Source organism: Bos taurus, chromosome 17, assembly GCF_002263795.3.
Source record: "Bos taurus isolate L1 Dominette 01449 registration number 42190680 breed Hereford chromosome 17, ARS-UCD2.0, whole genome shotgun sequence".
NCBI classification, from domain to species: domain Eukaryota; kingdom Metazoa; phylum Chordata; class Mammalia; order Artiodactyla; family Bovidae; genus Bos; species Bos taurus.
In genome coordinates this window covers 71366213-71382112 of record NC_037344.1, presented here as the reverse complement: position 1 = coordinate 71382112, position 15900 = coordinate 71366213, and the positions used below count along the sequence as shown (strand labels likewise).

Genomic DNA, 15900 nt, shown 5'->3' with positions numbered 1-15900 from the left:
CGCACACCCCCGTCCTGGCTGAGCTTCGCCCTTGGCAAGGCCTCCCACCCTGGGAGGCCCTCTGTCCACAGCTCACAGACTCACACCTGCTCCTATCCAAGTGGGCCAGGGCGGTGCCCACACCTGGCTCAGGGAGCAGGACTCCCCAAGGGCAGGGCCACAGGCTGCCTGGAGGGCCCACCTGAGGCCCCCGCCCGCTCCGGGACTCCAAGGTGACGTGGAGGAAGTAAGGAGACAGCAAGGGCCCTGGCCAGTCCATGCCAGGGCCGGGCCACTCTGTCAGGCCTACTCCCTGGACCCTGCTGGCAGCGACCCCCCACCAGGGAGACACACACACCCAGCACCCTCGGCCTGCAGGGGCCTCCCAGTGGGGACTCCCCACTGCCCACCTGAGACCCCAGCCGCCCTTGGCCCTGCCCCAACTAGCCCTGCAGCTTCCTGCCCTCAGCCCGCTCCCTCAGAGGGGACAGGACCCACGGCCAAGCCTGCCAGGTGACCGCGAGCACGGGTGCCCGGTGCCACACCTGGGACCCGGCCCGGAGCCACCGCACAGAGCTTCCCGCAGGGACCCGGACCTGGCACCCCACCGCAGCGCTGGGGAGCACAGGACCTGCTCAGGGCTCTCATCCTGCTGGGTCAAGCCCGTGTCAACAGCCATCTCTGGAAGCACCCCGAAGGCGCCAGCGCACTCTGGTGCTGAGATCCTCCACAGCATCTCCCGAGGCGGGCAGAGGCGAGGCTGCAGGGCTGCGGAGCAGAGGCCCTGCGCTGTCTGCCTGCCCCTCTTGGCCCAGCCGGGGCCCTCGGTCAGCCATGCGCACCTCCCGCTGCCTGGGAACTGCTTGGTTCCAGGCATTCTCCCCAGGGCTGTGGGCGGGCAGCAGAAAGCTCCCCACCCTGGTGTGGGCAGTTCAGAGAGCACCCGGGCCTTTGACGCTATGCTAAGCGATCATGAAGATGGTGAGCAGTCGTCAAACTCCCTACACAGACCAGGGCCACCTTCCGGAACCTCTCCCAGTCTCTCCAGGTAAGAGCTGACCCATCCGCCCTCTGGGGCTGAGGCAGAGCTGTCCTCAGGAGCAGTGCGGCCTGAGGTGGGCCCGGCGCTCAGCGCCCTGTCCAGCGGGCAGCAGGGTAGCCTGAGGGCTGAGGTGGCGCCTGGGCTGTGTGCACGGCTCCCTGCACATGCTTCCAAAGCCAGGTGCCCAGCACACGTGACACCAGCACCTGTCTGCAGTGCTCTGCTCCCCAGCGCCATGCACAGGCGTGTGCCAGGGCGGGGCACCCGAGCGGTGCTGCCAACCCTGAGGCTGGCCTGGCCCCGAGTCCTCCAGAGAGCACCTGGCAGAAAGGACTTCCCGAGCAGGGACCCGTTTCCAGTGTTTTCTCAGTGTCCTCGAGATGAAAGGTCCCAAGAGGGCTCACCCTGAGGTGCGGGGTGGGGAAGGCCCTGCTTGGGGCATGTCTGTGGGGTCGTAGTGGGAGGACAGGCCGGCCAGCTCCGGATCCGTGCTCCCTGCTCGGGGCGGGCGGGTGAGAGGGCACGGAGACACACAGCACACACTCAGACCACCCACGCAGATCTGCACACGCACACCCACAGCCCTGGCGGGGACCCAGCCAGCACGCGCTCCCCTCAGGGCACAGACGGCAGCCCAGGAGGTCGAGCGTGCCCCGGGCCCTCCTGCGGCTCTGCGGGCCCTGCTCCCGCGCCTGCCCTCGGGGCCCTGCCCGGGTCCTGCTGTGCCAGGTGACGCGGGACCAGGGCTCTGGGCGGCCCCCAGGCCCGCGGGCAGGTGCGCCCTGCGCAGGCGGGGAGCACGAGGAGGCCGCACTGCGAGGCCGGCATGCAGGCCTGCGGTGTCAGTGAGAATGCGTGACCGGCCGCCGCCTGCCCGGCCCGCGGGGGGTGCCGGCCGATCCCCCGCCAGCTTGTCTCATCCCCGAGGCCTCTCAGGTCCCCCGCCCCCAGCGGGCAAGGCGAGCTCGGGGAGGCCCCTGGGGGCAGGGCAGGTGGCGGCCCTGAGCATGTGGGGAGCAGAGGGTCACAGTGAGTCCATGAGGTTGATGAAGACCGCAACATTGCCCGTGTCACCCCACACCCAGCACCCCCTCACACAACAAAGCGACTCATTGCCCGAAGCGCCCCCCCGGGACTGGCGTGCCGCCCTGGGCTGGCGGGAGGGGGAACAGGGACTGTACCGTCCGGCGTGGCCTGCTGGTGGGGTTTTTTACATTTGACGTAATCGTGGTCAACCGGAGTGGCTGTGTAAGGTGGGGAAGTCAGACCTGGGCCAGAGGAGGGGAGGGGGGCTCCGGGGCCCGGCAGTGTCCCAGCTGAAGAGTGGGAGTCCTCGTCCACCAGGCAGGCCTTCTCCCTGCGGGCCGGAAGGCAGGTGCGTCAGGGCCCATCTCCCCTGAGCGGGGCCCGTGCCTCTGGTGGCACCCTTCCCCTCGGGTGGCACCAGCCCCTCAGGTGACCCCTGTCCCCGGGTGGCAACTGTCCCCTCGGGTGGCACCCGTCTCCTTGAGTGACACCGTCCCAGGGCTGGAGGGGTAGCCCCAAGGGCCCCACTCGGGCACCAGCCCTAGCCAGTCGCAGCCCAATCTTTACGGCTGCGCCTGCTGCCAGCTCAAGTCTCACAGCAGGTAGATGCCTCCCTGGAAGCACCCAACCCACACCCCCAGCACCTCGTGTGACGCCCAGGGTCTGAGGGATCTCATCCTGGTCAGTGTGTGGCCATGCTCACATGTGCACAAGGAAAAGGCCGCAGAAAGCACGGCGCCCGGGGCTCCGCTCGGGAGTAGCACGTGCCCGCGGGTGGGTAGCGTCTCAGAGTCAGTCCCAGACCCACTGCGGGGCCGCCAACCCGCCAGCTCCTGTGGGGGCGCGTTTCCACAGAGTCCAGGAGCCGGGAGCTGAGTGCGGCCCTGGAGCGTGTGCGAACGCACAGAGCGCGCCCTGGGGACAGCCGGGTAGGTCGCCACGTGCCAGTCCACGCTCACGCCCGCCGGAGCTGCTGCAACTAGCGTCTGTGCGCATCACTTGTATAGTTTTCAAGTCAAAATAAAAAAAGACTTGTAATCACACGAAGCCTGTTCCTGCTGTGCCTGGAGGGCCCTTTCTGACGATCACCTCTGGGCACACTGCGTCCCACCTGGGTGGCGTCCACACGTGTGCCCACCTGTCCCACAAGCTGAGAGCACAGAGCCCGGCTGGGCGTGGGCCCAGAGATGGGGCGAACCGAGCCAGAGCTCCAGGACATGGACACCAGGTAACCCACACCCCGGGGAGGCCCGCCAGGCAATCACACCACGGCCCCAGCACCCTGAGCTCAGTGAGGCTTAGAGAGGACCCCTGCCTGGGTCTGGGGCAGGACGCTGCACTGAGCAGCGTCCACGCAGGCAGAGCTGTGCTGGGAGGTGACGGGGAGGTGCAGGGCGCTCAAGCAGCCTCTGCATCTGGGGTTCAACAGAAGGACCCCAGCTGCCACTGGGTGCCTGGGGCCTGGCCTGACTGCTGAGCTCTCGACGGCGCAGCAGACCCCACCCTACCCGGCCGCCAGGAGCACCCCACTCACTTCTCTGAGGCTTTGGGTGCGTTCTTCTCCTCACCCCTGGCAAAGGGCCCTTCTGCAGCCTCCTTCATGAAGCCCACCAGGACCTCCGCGCTGACCCCAGAATCTGGCTTCCCCAGGAGCTTCAGGATGGACGCGTGGAGCCGGAAGTACACCTGAGACGACGATGACACGGCGTGAGCAGCGCCCCCAGAGGCCGAGCAGGGCTGCCCGCCCCCGACCCCCCCAGGGTTCATCCAGTACCGCCCTCCCTGCACTCCTCCTCCGGCCGGCACCGTGGAGAGCGGACAGCGCCTGCACAGGCATCCCTGCACCGCGGGCACCGAGACGAGAGGCCATACCAGAGAAGGGGCTGGGTGCCTGCGGCGGGGGGGGCCTGCCAGGCCCTCCCACTACGTCTCAACAGGGGAGAAAGACTGGTTATCAAGTGCTGAGCACGTCACTGCGTGTCTGCGTGTTAACAGGAAACACGTCCAGAAAGACAAGGACAGGACCCAGCTGTTAACGTAGAGTACCGCGAGCGGGGAACTGGGACTGCCGGGGACTTTCAACTTTTCAGTTTAAATCCTTTCGAACAATTCGATTCTTAGTTTCCTTAACCACTAATGATTGTTAACTTAATAAACTGAAGCAAATACATAAATACAAAAAAGGGGTAGGCAAGCAGACTCTGCCCCAGATTCCCAGCTGCTTTCTGGGCAGAGGAATGGTGGGGTGGACACGCAGCCTGAAAAGGCGCTGACGAGCCCCAGGCCCAGGAAGCCAGGAGCCCTCAGGCCTGCACCATGTCCTTGGAACCCGCCTCGTGGACTACGTGCGCGCCAGGGAGGACCCCGAGCGTGCCACCTGAACCCACACGCACACCCAGGCAGGGCGCACAGTCTGCTTGGGAGGAGCATGCAAGACCGTGACCCAGGGGTCCAGAGGGTCGCAGTTCCTCGGCTCCCCCGTGCCCCAGCTGGGAGCCCCGCCGAGCACCCAGGGAGCAGGCTGCAGGTACAAGGGCCTGGAGCTGCAGTGCTGGGCTGACGCTGCTCCCGAGAAGGGACTGTGAGCACCCTGGAGGGGATGGCCGCTGGGACGGGAGCGCGCGCCCGCCCGGGCCGGCACAGCCCACCTCCAGGGCCTCCATGGCCAGCTCGGGGGGGTTGTGGTAGTGGATCTTCTTGGGGTAGCGGGCGGCCTCCTCGTGCAGCAGGTGGCTGGCCTGCCCGTAGTGCCGCAGGTACACGGGGGGCGGCTGCTGCTGCTTCTCGGCCACCTTGCCCAGCATGTAGTGGATGAGCCACTCCTCCTCGTCCCCGTCACCCTCGCAGCGCGCCGCCGACGTGAAGCAGTGCCGGGCCGTCTCCAGCATGCTGTCCCGCCGCTCCTCCAACTGCAGGGGACACGCCCGCCCTCGTCTGACTGCGGGGTCGCAACAGCCCTGAGGGCGGCCCCCGGACCCCCCAGGGCCCCTCGTCTGACTGTGGGGTCGCAACAGCCCTGAGGGCAGCCCCCGGACCCCCCAGGACCCTCGTCTGACTGTGGGGTCAACAGCCCTGAAGGAGGCCCCCGGATCTAACTCTGGGACCCCCAACAGCCCTGAGATGGCCCCCAGACCACCCTGGGCCCTCATCTGACTCTGGGACCCCCACCAGCCCTCTACAGTCCCTGGGGCAGTCCCCAGGGCTCTACACTAGCCTCTCCTGCAAGCATTCCTGCCTCAGTTCGGCTCCCTACGCTGCGCGCTCCTCACGGCTCCGCAGGCCCAGGCCGCCTCAAATCAGCGCGCTGTGCAGAGGTCAGGGGAGGCATGAGGCCAAGGCCCTGCAAGCCCGTGTGCTGCTCTGCAGGTGCTGGGGGGTCCTCGGCTTGGCGACAGAGACCTCACTCAAGCGCAAGCTGACGGTGCTCGCCCGGGGCGAGGGTCCCACTGGCTAAGCGTCTGCTGTCCCCAGGCCTCCCTGCGGCCCCACGACCATCAGCGGCCTTGACCACAGACAGTCCACATGCAGGCCCCTTCGTGCCTACTCTCCAGGGAAACCTCCCTGGACAAAGATGTCCTGCCACACGTGCCTGGACGCACCGCGGAGCTCCTCTGTGTCCCCTCGAGGAGCCACGGGAGCCCCGACAGCACCCACCCTACACCCCAGCACGGTGCTGACAGTCTCACAAGGACTCAACAAGCCCCTCGGAAGGAAGAGGGAGGAGACAATGGCTCTGCCATGGCCCTGAAGCCTGTGCTGACCAGCGCTCACCCCCCGGCCAGGGCGTGCAGGGAGCAGGGCCTCAGCCCCTCCCCACCGCCCTCACCTGCTGCACGAGCTCAGCAGGCAGCTCGGGCCTCCACTGCTTCAGCTGGCGCGAGGCGAAGGAGTGCAGGGCGTAGGACATGGTGCCGAACTCGATCCACAGGGACAGGTTGGAGCTGTCGATCTCGAGCGCCCGCCGGAAGCAGCTGAGCACGGGCGTGGCGTGCTTCCAGACGGGCCCGTCGCTCTTCAGCTCGTTGGAGTTCAGCTTGTCTTGGATGCGGCTGGCCCGGGCCAGGGCCATGCCCGCCCAGGAGTCGAACCTGCAGGCACGGCGGAGCACGGCTCAGCACACTGCTGCCACAGGCACCACGAGCCAGAGACCCACCCGAGGAGCGTGCAGGGCACAGGTCTCCAGGCCCCTCACCAGCGCCCGGGCACTACCCTGACAGGCCAGGCCTGCCACCCTGCTGCCCTCCACTTCCCTGCCTGGAAGGTGGCCCCACAGGGCAGCTCCGAGGGGTGCACAGGGGCTGTCCTGCAGCTGGGACCTCATGCCCCGTAGCCTCCCTGAGCCTCAGCTTGGGGCAGCTCAGACCCTGAGACCCCCGTCACCCAGCTTCCACCAGCTGTCCCCGGGACCCAGGGCAGGCCCCAGCAGCCAGATGACAGCGCGGGGACCATGGGATGCCCAAGACCCAGCATCCTGAGACCACCCCAGAGAGGCTGCGGGGGGGACGCAGGGGCCTCTCTCAGACCCGAGGCCACATGTGGGCCCTCAGAGGCCAGCATTCTCAGCGCACAACAGAGAGAAGCAGCGTCCACATGGACACACTGCCCTCCGGTAGCTCAGTCTCCACCCATCTGAGCGGAGCCGTAAAGCCGGCCCCTGGCGTCCCCGGGCCATGCCATGTCGGGGAGCCTGCCGGCTCACAAAGTTCCCTGGCTCTCTCCCGGGCACTTCCGCCCCCTGGGCCTGGGGATGAGGGAAGGGGAGGCCTGAGCAGATGGTGAGCAGCCTTTCTCGCCAGCCGGGGGGAGGAGGCTGGGGGGAGCACGGTGGGAATAGCTGGGGGCCTTCTGCCTGGGCAGGTCCCTCCATACCTGCCACAGCAGCACCCACGGGCCTGCCTGCAGCCAGGGCAGGCTCCGCCACCCTGGTCACCAACACGAGTGTGTGGTACGGACACGGGGTCACAGGGTCCCCAAGGGCTCCTCCAGGCGGCTTCTCCCTCAGCCGTGAGAGGCACATGCTGGCTTCTCCCCTCACACCCAAGCCCCCCACTCACTGATGAGGCAGACCTCCCCATCCCCGAGAACGCCCAGGAAGGCTGCCCACGAGTGCCCCTCAGACCCTTCAGACACAGGTCACCCGCAGAGGGACCTCTCTCGACCTTGGCTCTCTGAGGCATGGCTGGCTCTCTGCTGGCTCTCAGTCCAGCGAGCCGGACCTCATGACTGAGCTGGCCCTTCGGGAGGGGCAAGCCAGGCCCTGTGTTTCGGGCAGAGGCCACCAGGGCCTGCTCACTGGGAAGAGAGCCTGGGCCTCAGGTACAACCGGTTCGCAGATCAGCACCACCATGGCAGCCTCGCCCCAAAGATGCAAACAGCCACGATGAGAGATGTGGCCTTGGAGGAAGCAGGTGTCCAGCCGACTCCCCAGGGCTGGGGGCGGGACCAGGAGCAGAGGCTGTGCCCAAGCAGGCTGGAGCCAGGCAGCCCCCCCACCGCGGGCCAGGAGCAGAGGGCCGCCCGGGACCGGGGAAGAGGGCTCCGTGCCCTCGCCCTCCGCGCCCAAGCAGGCTGGAGCCAGGCAGCCCCCTCCACCGCGGGCCAGGAGCAGAGGGCCGCCCGGGACCGGGGAAGAGGGCTCCGTGCCCTCGCCCTCCTCTTTCTGGGGCACCTCGCCCAGCCCCGCCCTCCCGCAGCCAGCCGCTCACCTGTCGGGGCAGACGCAGATGTCGTGCATGTAGAACTTGACGGCCTTGGACTGCTCCTTGTTCTTGAAGTGGTAATCGGCCAGGAGGTAGTAGAGCTCGTTGACCACTGGAGGGGAGGGGTCGGCCCCTTCAGGGAGGCAGGGCACCTGGCAGGCGAGAGGGCAAGCGTGAGGGGCTGAGGCGCACAGGCGCCGCGGTGCGGGAGACGGGCCCCGGCCAGCAGCCACCCCGACCTCGACAGAGGTGCCCTCGATGTAGGCGGACACTCTGTCCAGGCTCAGGGCGGGCCGCGCGGTGCGGGGCACGATGCTGGCGATCCTCCTCAGGAGGTTGGCCAGGTCGGCGGACACGGTGCTGGTCTTGTAGCTGTCAAACTCGGGAAGGGTCTTGGGCTTGAAGTACTCGAACATGAACAGGGCGTCCTCCCACAGCAGGTCCACCTGCAGGCAGACAGGCGGTCGGAGTGCAATCGGGGCATGCACGGTGAGAGCTCCTCATGCGAACGCTCGGTGGCCCCTGGCAGCAAGGTCACACACACGGGAAAGCCGGAAACTACACCTGTGCACTTGAAACACGGCTCACGGACGGCGACCCCACACCCACATGCGTGACGGGGGACGTGAACCAACACGAGCCCGGCCTCCACAAAGACAGACGCCGGAGTGAGTCCACACGGCCGCACTGGAGGGCAGTCACCTGGCTGCCAAATACTGAGCAAGGGCTTGCTCTGGGCCGGGGCAGTTTGCACAGCGAAGGGGTCACAGCAGGACTGTGCCCACAGGAGCGCGCACTTTGGGGGTGGGCTCCCTCAGATCAAAGCTTCACTGACTGTGTTCAGGGGCCATGAGCTAACACCTACTTGCAGTCTGAAAACCCAACATCAAATGAATGGAAACTCTCTAAGGAATTATCTGTATGACTCCAACTAGGGGGAAAAATCTACTGAAGAACTGCCACGCTGCCGCGTTTCTGGATAATCAGTTCACAGTCACACACCCGTTCCTGCAAGGACGCCCTTCCTTTGCTGGGCCTGCTGCCCTGACGCCGCAGCCCCTCACCTGCGGGGCCGAGTGCTCCTGCAGGTACCGGGCCTTGCCCTTCTTGCCGGGGTGGCAGCCCCTCACCTGCGGGGCCGAGTGCTCCTGCAGGTACCGGGCCTTGCCCTTCTTGCCGGGGTGGCAGCCCCTCACCTGCGGGGCCGAGTGCTCCTGCAGGTACCGGGCCTTGCCCTTCTTGCCGGGGTGGCAGCGCTCACCTGCGGGGCTGAGTGCTCCTCCAGGTACCGGGCCTTGCTCTTCTTGCTGGGGTGGCTGTACAGGCAGTAGAAGCACTGCTCCAGGGCCGTCTCCAGCTCCTCCTTGTACGGGTGGGCGTCCTCGGGGGTGGGCGCAGCCAGCTCCTTCTGGAGGACGCGCACCTAGCAGGCGGGCGGGTGGGAAGAGGCGCCTGGGGGAGGCCCGCCAGCCCTGGGGCCACTCCACGGGGCCTGAGGAGGGCCCGCCCAGCCTCCTGCTGCCAGCACCCAGGCGGCTTCTGGCCACACTCATTCAAGTCACCATTTGCCTACCCCCCGGGCCTCTACATGAGCACCATTTCATGCTGGGCACCGTCCAGGATGACGGTGGACACCGTCGCTGCCCGTGGGACCCTCAGGCTGCCCCGGAGGGGTGTGAATTAGAGTTAGTCACGCGGCAGACGGTGAGTCCCGTTAGGGCCGCGGGGACCTATGGCAGACACCAGTGAGGCCCTCAGAGAAGGTGATCTCAACAGCCAATGGGTGAATCTGTGGAGGCAGAGCCACAGATTATGCCACATCGTTATGCCCTGCTGTTAGCAAACGCAAGCCCTCTTCAACTATCAGTGGCATTTTCCATCAAGACTAGAAATAAAAAGCGAGTCTCCACAGACAACCCACTCCAGTACTCTTGCCTGGCAAATCCCATGGATGGGGGAGCCTGGTAGGCTGCGGTCCATGGGGTCGCTAGGACTCGGACACGACTGAAGCGACTTAGCAGCAGCAGCAGGCACAGTACAGACCAGATCCTCTAAACGTAACTCAGTAAAGTTAGAAATGGGTTACATGAAGACAGCAAATATCAAAACTTATGGCATGCACCTAAAAATGTACTTGGGGAAAACCAATAATCTTTACTGCAGGTGTATTAGAAAGTGATCAACCTGACTTCAGGCTCTATTACAAAGCCACAGTTATCAAGACAGTATGGTACTGGCACAAAGACAGAAATATAGATCAATGGAACAAAATAGAAAGCCCAGAGATAAATCCACGCACATATGGACACCTTATCTTTGACAAAGGAGGCAAGAATATACAATGGATTAAAGACAACCTCTTTAACAAGTGGTGCTGGGAAAACTGGTCAACCACTTGTAAAAGAATGAAACTAGAACACTTTCTAACACCATACACAAAAATAAACTCAAAATGGATTAAAGATCTCAACGTAAGACCAGAAACTATAAAACTCCTAGAGGAGAACATAGGCAAAACACTCTCTGACATACATCACAGCAGGATCCTCTATGACCCACCTCCCAGAATATTGGAAATAAAAGCAAAAATAAACAAATGGGACCTAATTAACCTTAAAAGCTTCTGCACAACAAAGGAAACTATTAGCAAGGTGAAAAGGCAGCCTTCAGAATGGGAGAAAATAATAGCAAATGAAGCAACTGACAAACAACTAATCTCCAAAATATACAAGCAACTCCTACAGCTCAACTCCAGAAAAATAAATGACCCAATCAAAAAGTGGGCCAAAAAACTAAATAGACATTTCTCCAAAGAAGACATACAGATGGCTAACAAACACATGAAAAGATGCTCAACATCACTCATTATCAGAGAAATGCAAATAAAAGCCACTATGAGATACCATTTCACGCCAGTCAGGATGGCTGCGATCCAAAAGTCTACAAGCAATAAATGCTGGAGAGGGTGTGAAGAAAAGGGAACTCTCTTACACTGTTGGTAGGAATGCAAACTAGTACAGCCACTATGGAGAACAGTGTGGAGATTCCTTAAAAAACTGGAAATAGAACTGCCTTATGATCCAGCAATCCCACTGCTGGGCATACACACTGAGGAAACCAGAAGGGAAAGAGACACATGTACCCCAATGTTCATCGCAGCACTGTTTATAATAGCCAGGACATGGAAGCAACCTAGATGCCCATCAGCAGATGAATGGATAAGAAAGCTGTGGTACATATATACAATGGAGTATTACTCAGCCATTAAAAAGAATACATTTGAATCAGTTCTAATGAGATGGATGAAACTGGAACCTATTATACAGAGTTAAGTAAGCCAGAAAGAAAAACACCAATACAGTATACTAACGCATATATATGGAATTTAGAAAGATGGTAACAATAAGCCTGTATATGAGACTGAAAAAGAGACACCGATGTATAGATCAGTCTTATGGACTCTGTGGGAGAGGGAGAGGGTGGGGAGATTTGGGAGAATGGCATTGAAACATGTATAATATCATGTATGAAACGAGTCGCCAGTCCAGGTTCGATGCACGGTACTGGATGCTTGGGGCTGGTGCACTGGGACGACCCAGAGGGAGGGTAGGGGAGGGAGGAGGGAGGAGGGTTCAGGATGGGGAACGCGGGTATACCTGTGGCGGATTCATTTCGATATTTGGCAAAACTAATACAATATTGTAAAGTTTAAAAATAAAATAAAATTAAAAAAAAAAAAGAAAGTGATCAACATAAGCGTTTACTTCAGTAAGTTAGAAAAAGCAGAGCAAATCCACACACAGTAAAAAGTAATTAATATTAGAGTGCTACTCAACGACCCAGAAAGCAAAGAGAAAGCAGGCTCACAGCTGGTTAACACTGGTTAGCCAACAGCTGGTTTAGGTGAAGAAACTGATTGCAACCAAGCGCATGCAAGACTTCTCAACAAAGGACGAGGAAGCGCAGATAAGGGACGCTGGTGGTGACACATGGGCAGGACGAGGGGCCCCGCTGCCGCCGCCGCTGCTGCTGAGTCGCTCAGTCGTGTCCGACTCCGTGCGACCCCATAGATGGCAGCCCACCAGGCTCCCCGTCCCTGGGATTCTCCAGGCAAGAACACTGGAGTGGGTTGCCATTTCCTTCTCCAATGCATGAGAGTGAGAAGTGAAAGTGAAGTCGCTCAGTCGGGTCTGACTCTGTGCGACTCCATAGACGGCAGCCCACCAGGCTCCCCCGTCCCTGGGATTCTCCAGACAGGAACACTGGAGTGGGGAGGGGCACTGCAGAGGCTGTAAAATCCGAAGCAAACGCCTGAACAATTTCATGCTTACGTGAACCCTACTCCGAAAAACAGAACTGACTTTAGAATGAATGAATTCAGACTTTAGTCTGAATGAATCTATAATCACCAAAGAAACAGAGTCAACAAGTTTAAGTGTTAGAGAGAGAGAGGCGGAGAGGGCAGAGAGCCACACAGGACGTGCACGCACGTTCCAGATCAGGGCTGACGGCGGGCGGGGGGCGGCACTTACGTAGAATCGCAGCAGGGCCCCGTCCGAGTTACAGCACCAGGCCCGCCGGCCCAGGTACTCATGGGCCGTGTTGAGCAGCATGAGGGACGAGGGGAGCATGGGTGGTTCGGCCGACGCTGGGGAGAGACCGGGCGACAGGGTGTCAGCGTGCACGCAGCGGGGAGCAGCGGGCCCCCGCCCCATCTACCAAGGGCCCCACAGTGGGCCCCCTGCTTGCCCCACTTTCCTTTCTCATCTTTTTCTTTTTAAATCAGTGATGACGCGTCTGGCTTTACCACCCTAGAAGGCGCTTATCAGAAAGCAGCTCAGCTCACGCGGGGAGGTATACAGCAGGGAGGGCCCATCCCCAGGCGGCAGGGCGCCCCGCCCGCCGGCCCCGGCCATAACCGGGCTGACATCTGGTGAACATCCCAGGAAGCATCTCTCCATGCACATGTGAGGCACTTTGAAAGACACAGGTAAGTCATGCACAACGGTAGAGCCCACACTGCACACACCACTGCTTAACTTCCAAACCCTCACATTTAGGTCTCCCTAACTGTCACAGGAGGAGGAAGAGCGACCAAGTCCCGGCTAATGCCTGTGCGCGCTGGCACTGTCGCCAGCTGCTCTGGACTCCTGGTGTGCTTCAGACTCTGAGCCTTAACCGTCGGCTCAGGACAGAGAGTACTAGGGCGAGCCCCGCCCAGCAGAACCAGGGCTCCTTCACGACACCTGTGTCAGACTTTCTATTACTGGCCAGTCCCAGCCAAAAAAGCTTTGAAAAGCACTGCTTAAAAAAGTCAGAACACGAGGAAGTTCAAGCCCTCTGGATGCTCTGCCACCTGGGTCGGTGGCGGCTTGTCCCGGCTCCATCTGCCGGCTCGTGCACACTGCTCCGGTGCTGCCCGGGATAACGCGGATGTCCCGCTCTGCACGCGCTTAGCCTGGCTGCTGGCTCCCTCCCGAGGCACGTTCCCTCCCGGCGCTCTCCCTTCCTGCCTCCCGCTGGATTACTGACTGTCCTCCAGCCATGCTCCTGAGACGCCCTCAAGGAGCTGGAGTCCACTGTGATTACAAACGACCCGGCTGCGTGCCTCGGCCCACACGTGCCTGCCGTGAGAACCACGTCGACACACAGACGTCACTCCAATGGCACTGAACCGTGCCAGGGAAAAATCTGAAACAAGCCTCGTTTTAACTGCTTCTTCAGTTTAGAAACCTAACATGCCTTTGTCCTCAGAAGACCCCCTTGGCCACGATGGACCTGGATATAGACTGCTGTGTATCAGCCTTTAGGGGACACACCGCACGCTTCTGACCTGCAGGCTCGGTGCTAAAGCTACCACTCAGGGACCTCTTCTTGAACGTGACACAGGGTTCCCTGCGGCCACGGGGGCTCCCTCACCCCACACTGGACCACCTCTGTCCTCCACGTCTTCCACCTTCTCCAGCACCGTGAGCTCTCCACCGCCCCCCACGGGTCCAGTCGTATGCTCCTGGCTGTTCTGGTTTACACGGGCAGCCAGCCCACTGGGATTCCTGTCTCCCCACCCACTTGTTCAAGGTTTATGGCATTGGACTGTCTTCCTTTCCTTGTTTGCTTATTGGCAATTTTTTAAAAATACTACATTGTGTTTACATAATTAACAGAAGACTCTTAATCCACAAAACTTTTTGTATTATTTTTATAAAAAAATAATCCACGTTTATAGGTGTAAACCTTAATTTTTCACCATTAGAACTTTTTTTGAAAACATAGAGGCTCTACTTGTCAAGAGTTCTAAAGATATCTGTTCTAAAAATTTATCCAAAAGGGTCAATTTAGCAGAAGCAAAAAGGCGCGCATGAGGTGCTGCCTCCAGTGTGGCCCAGTAGACAGCAGCGCCGCCGGCCAAGCAGGGAGCTCCCGGCTGCAGACGGGCGGGCGCCTTCCTCTGCCTGCGCCTCCCCAAGCCTGCCCACACGCCCGGCTCTCCGGGGGCCCTGCCCAGCCACCCCACGGCTGCGTGTCCCCCCTGCCCGGCCATCCACCAGGCCTCAGACAGGGCTCTGTGGGTGCTGCTGGTGGTCCTGCTTCTCCCCCTGACCATGAACCGTCAGGCCCAGAAGTTCTCATTCACAGAGGCCTGACAAGCAGAGAGCCGCTGACAGACAGCTGCAGAGTGCAGCCCTCCGAGCAGGAGAGCACATGGGCTCTGTGGGCGCCGCAACACGGCTGACTGCACTGCTCGCGCGCTTGGCTGACCCGGCCAGGGACTAGCGAAAACCCCCAGTAAATGCAGTTTCAAGCTGGTGAATAAACACATACACGTGTGTGTGGTAATCACAGCTATATAAAAGTCACGTGTACCTTCATCAAGTTTATACTGAAAACGCAAGAAAACCGAAGGATAGAGCGCACTTGGTGGAGGTATCGACACTCCTGGCCGAACGCCACTGAGCCACTGGTCTGCTCTAGCCTCGCCCTCTGAGCACAGGTCCGCAGGTGCTGCCCAGGCTCCAGTGCCAGCCTGTGAAGGCCCTGCTCGCCCCGCAGGCCCACCCTGAGCACCGCCGCTGGAGCTGGCCCAGCCCACGCTGCGGCTGCGACTCTGCTGCTCCGGCTGCCCTCCGGCGACTCTGAGACGTGCCACTGTCCCCAGAGCGGGCGAGGCTGCCTGACTGGCCTGCGGTCACAGCCGCGCAGTGGAGCCCGTGCCCACGTGCCCTGTGCCGCCCAGGCCCCCAGCCAGGAGCGGCCGGTGGCTCGAGGCCCCGGGGCCCCACTCCGCACGGGGCTCGCCCCCTGCACTCGACGGGAAGCAGGGCGCGCTCCGTGGCCCTGCCCCACCACCCGGTCCGCGAAGACGCTGCCTCTGCCTCCGTCCAGGAAAGTTCTGGCACCCGAGCCCAGACGTGCTCGTAGCTTGATGCAGACAGACAAGAGGCAGGCCCCTGCATCCCCGCACCTTCGTCCGCCGGGCTCTGGAGCTGCTGCTGGTGGCACAGGGAGCGGAAAGCGTCCTCCTCCTGCCGGATGACCCGGTACAGGATGACCCAGGGCAGCACGGAGGTCACGTGCGGCTCCTTGGGCTCCTCCTGCACAGCCATGCTGCAGTCGATGACCTGCAGGACGGGGTGTCACGGCGGGCAGCTCGCCAGGCTGCAGGCGCTGGCTGGGGGCAGGCGGGGAGGGAAGCGGCCAGGTTACCTGGATGAGGTTGTTGGTGAGCCGGGTGAGGCCACCGGCAGCGGACAAGTCCCGCAGGGTGCTGCCATCCGCCGACAGAGCCTGCTCCATGCCCTGCAGCAGCTGGGTCACCGTGGCCACCCACTGCTCCTTGGCGGCAGTCTCGGTGGCGTTGACCATCTGCTGGACCGCCTCGTTCAGAGCCACGTCGGAGCACTCGAAGCACTGCCGGTGGTCCTCCAGCCGGAGCAGGGAGTCCTGCGCAGGAGGAGAGGGTAAGGACACACGGCAGCCACGCTCCCCTGGGCCCTGGGGCCTGGGGCGGGGATGGCAGGGCCGTCCTGTGTTTCTTGGTGCATCGGGCAGGAGCCGCTGAGGTGTGCTGAGCCCATGGGCAGAGGTGGAGGCCGCAGCTGGAGCCGAGCCCTCTCGATGAGAGCACACAGGAGGTGAGGCTGTGACAAAGTCAAG

At 61.9% G+C, this 15900-nt stretch overlaps 1 protein-coding gene across 5 annotated transcripts in view; it reads right to left on the bottom strand.

Annotated features, from left to right (window-relative positions):
• The window catches only part of CABIN1 (calcineurin binding protein 1), a 71566-nt gene that overhangs the window by 35033 nt on the left and 20633 nt on the right, over positions 1–15900 (bottom strand). For 4 of the 5 annotated variants that reach the window (XM_059876452.1, XM_010814263.4, XM_010814262.4 and 1 more), the window contains exons 17-26: positions 15451–15687; positions 15209–15365; positions 12279–12394; positions 9008–9169; positions 7986–8192; positions 7753–7898; positions 5874–6135; positions 4696–4956; positions 3582–3733; positions 2203–2378 (exon numbers count right to left, since the gene is read on the bottom strand). In XM_059876452.1, coding sequence (XP_059732435.1) covers positions 2203–2378; positions 3582–3733; positions 4696–4956; positions 5874–6135; positions 7753–7898; positions 7986–8192; positions 9008–9169; positions 12279–12394; positions 15209–15365; positions 15451–15687 — 1876 coding nt within the window. The remainder of the gene's footprint in view (positions 1–2202; positions 2379–3581; positions 3734–4695; positions 4957–5873; positions 6136–7752; positions 7899–7985; positions 8193–9007; positions 9170–12278; positions 12395–15208; positions 15366–15450; positions 15688–15900) is intronic. The other variant, XM_024977851.2, reaches the window with a different exon arrangement.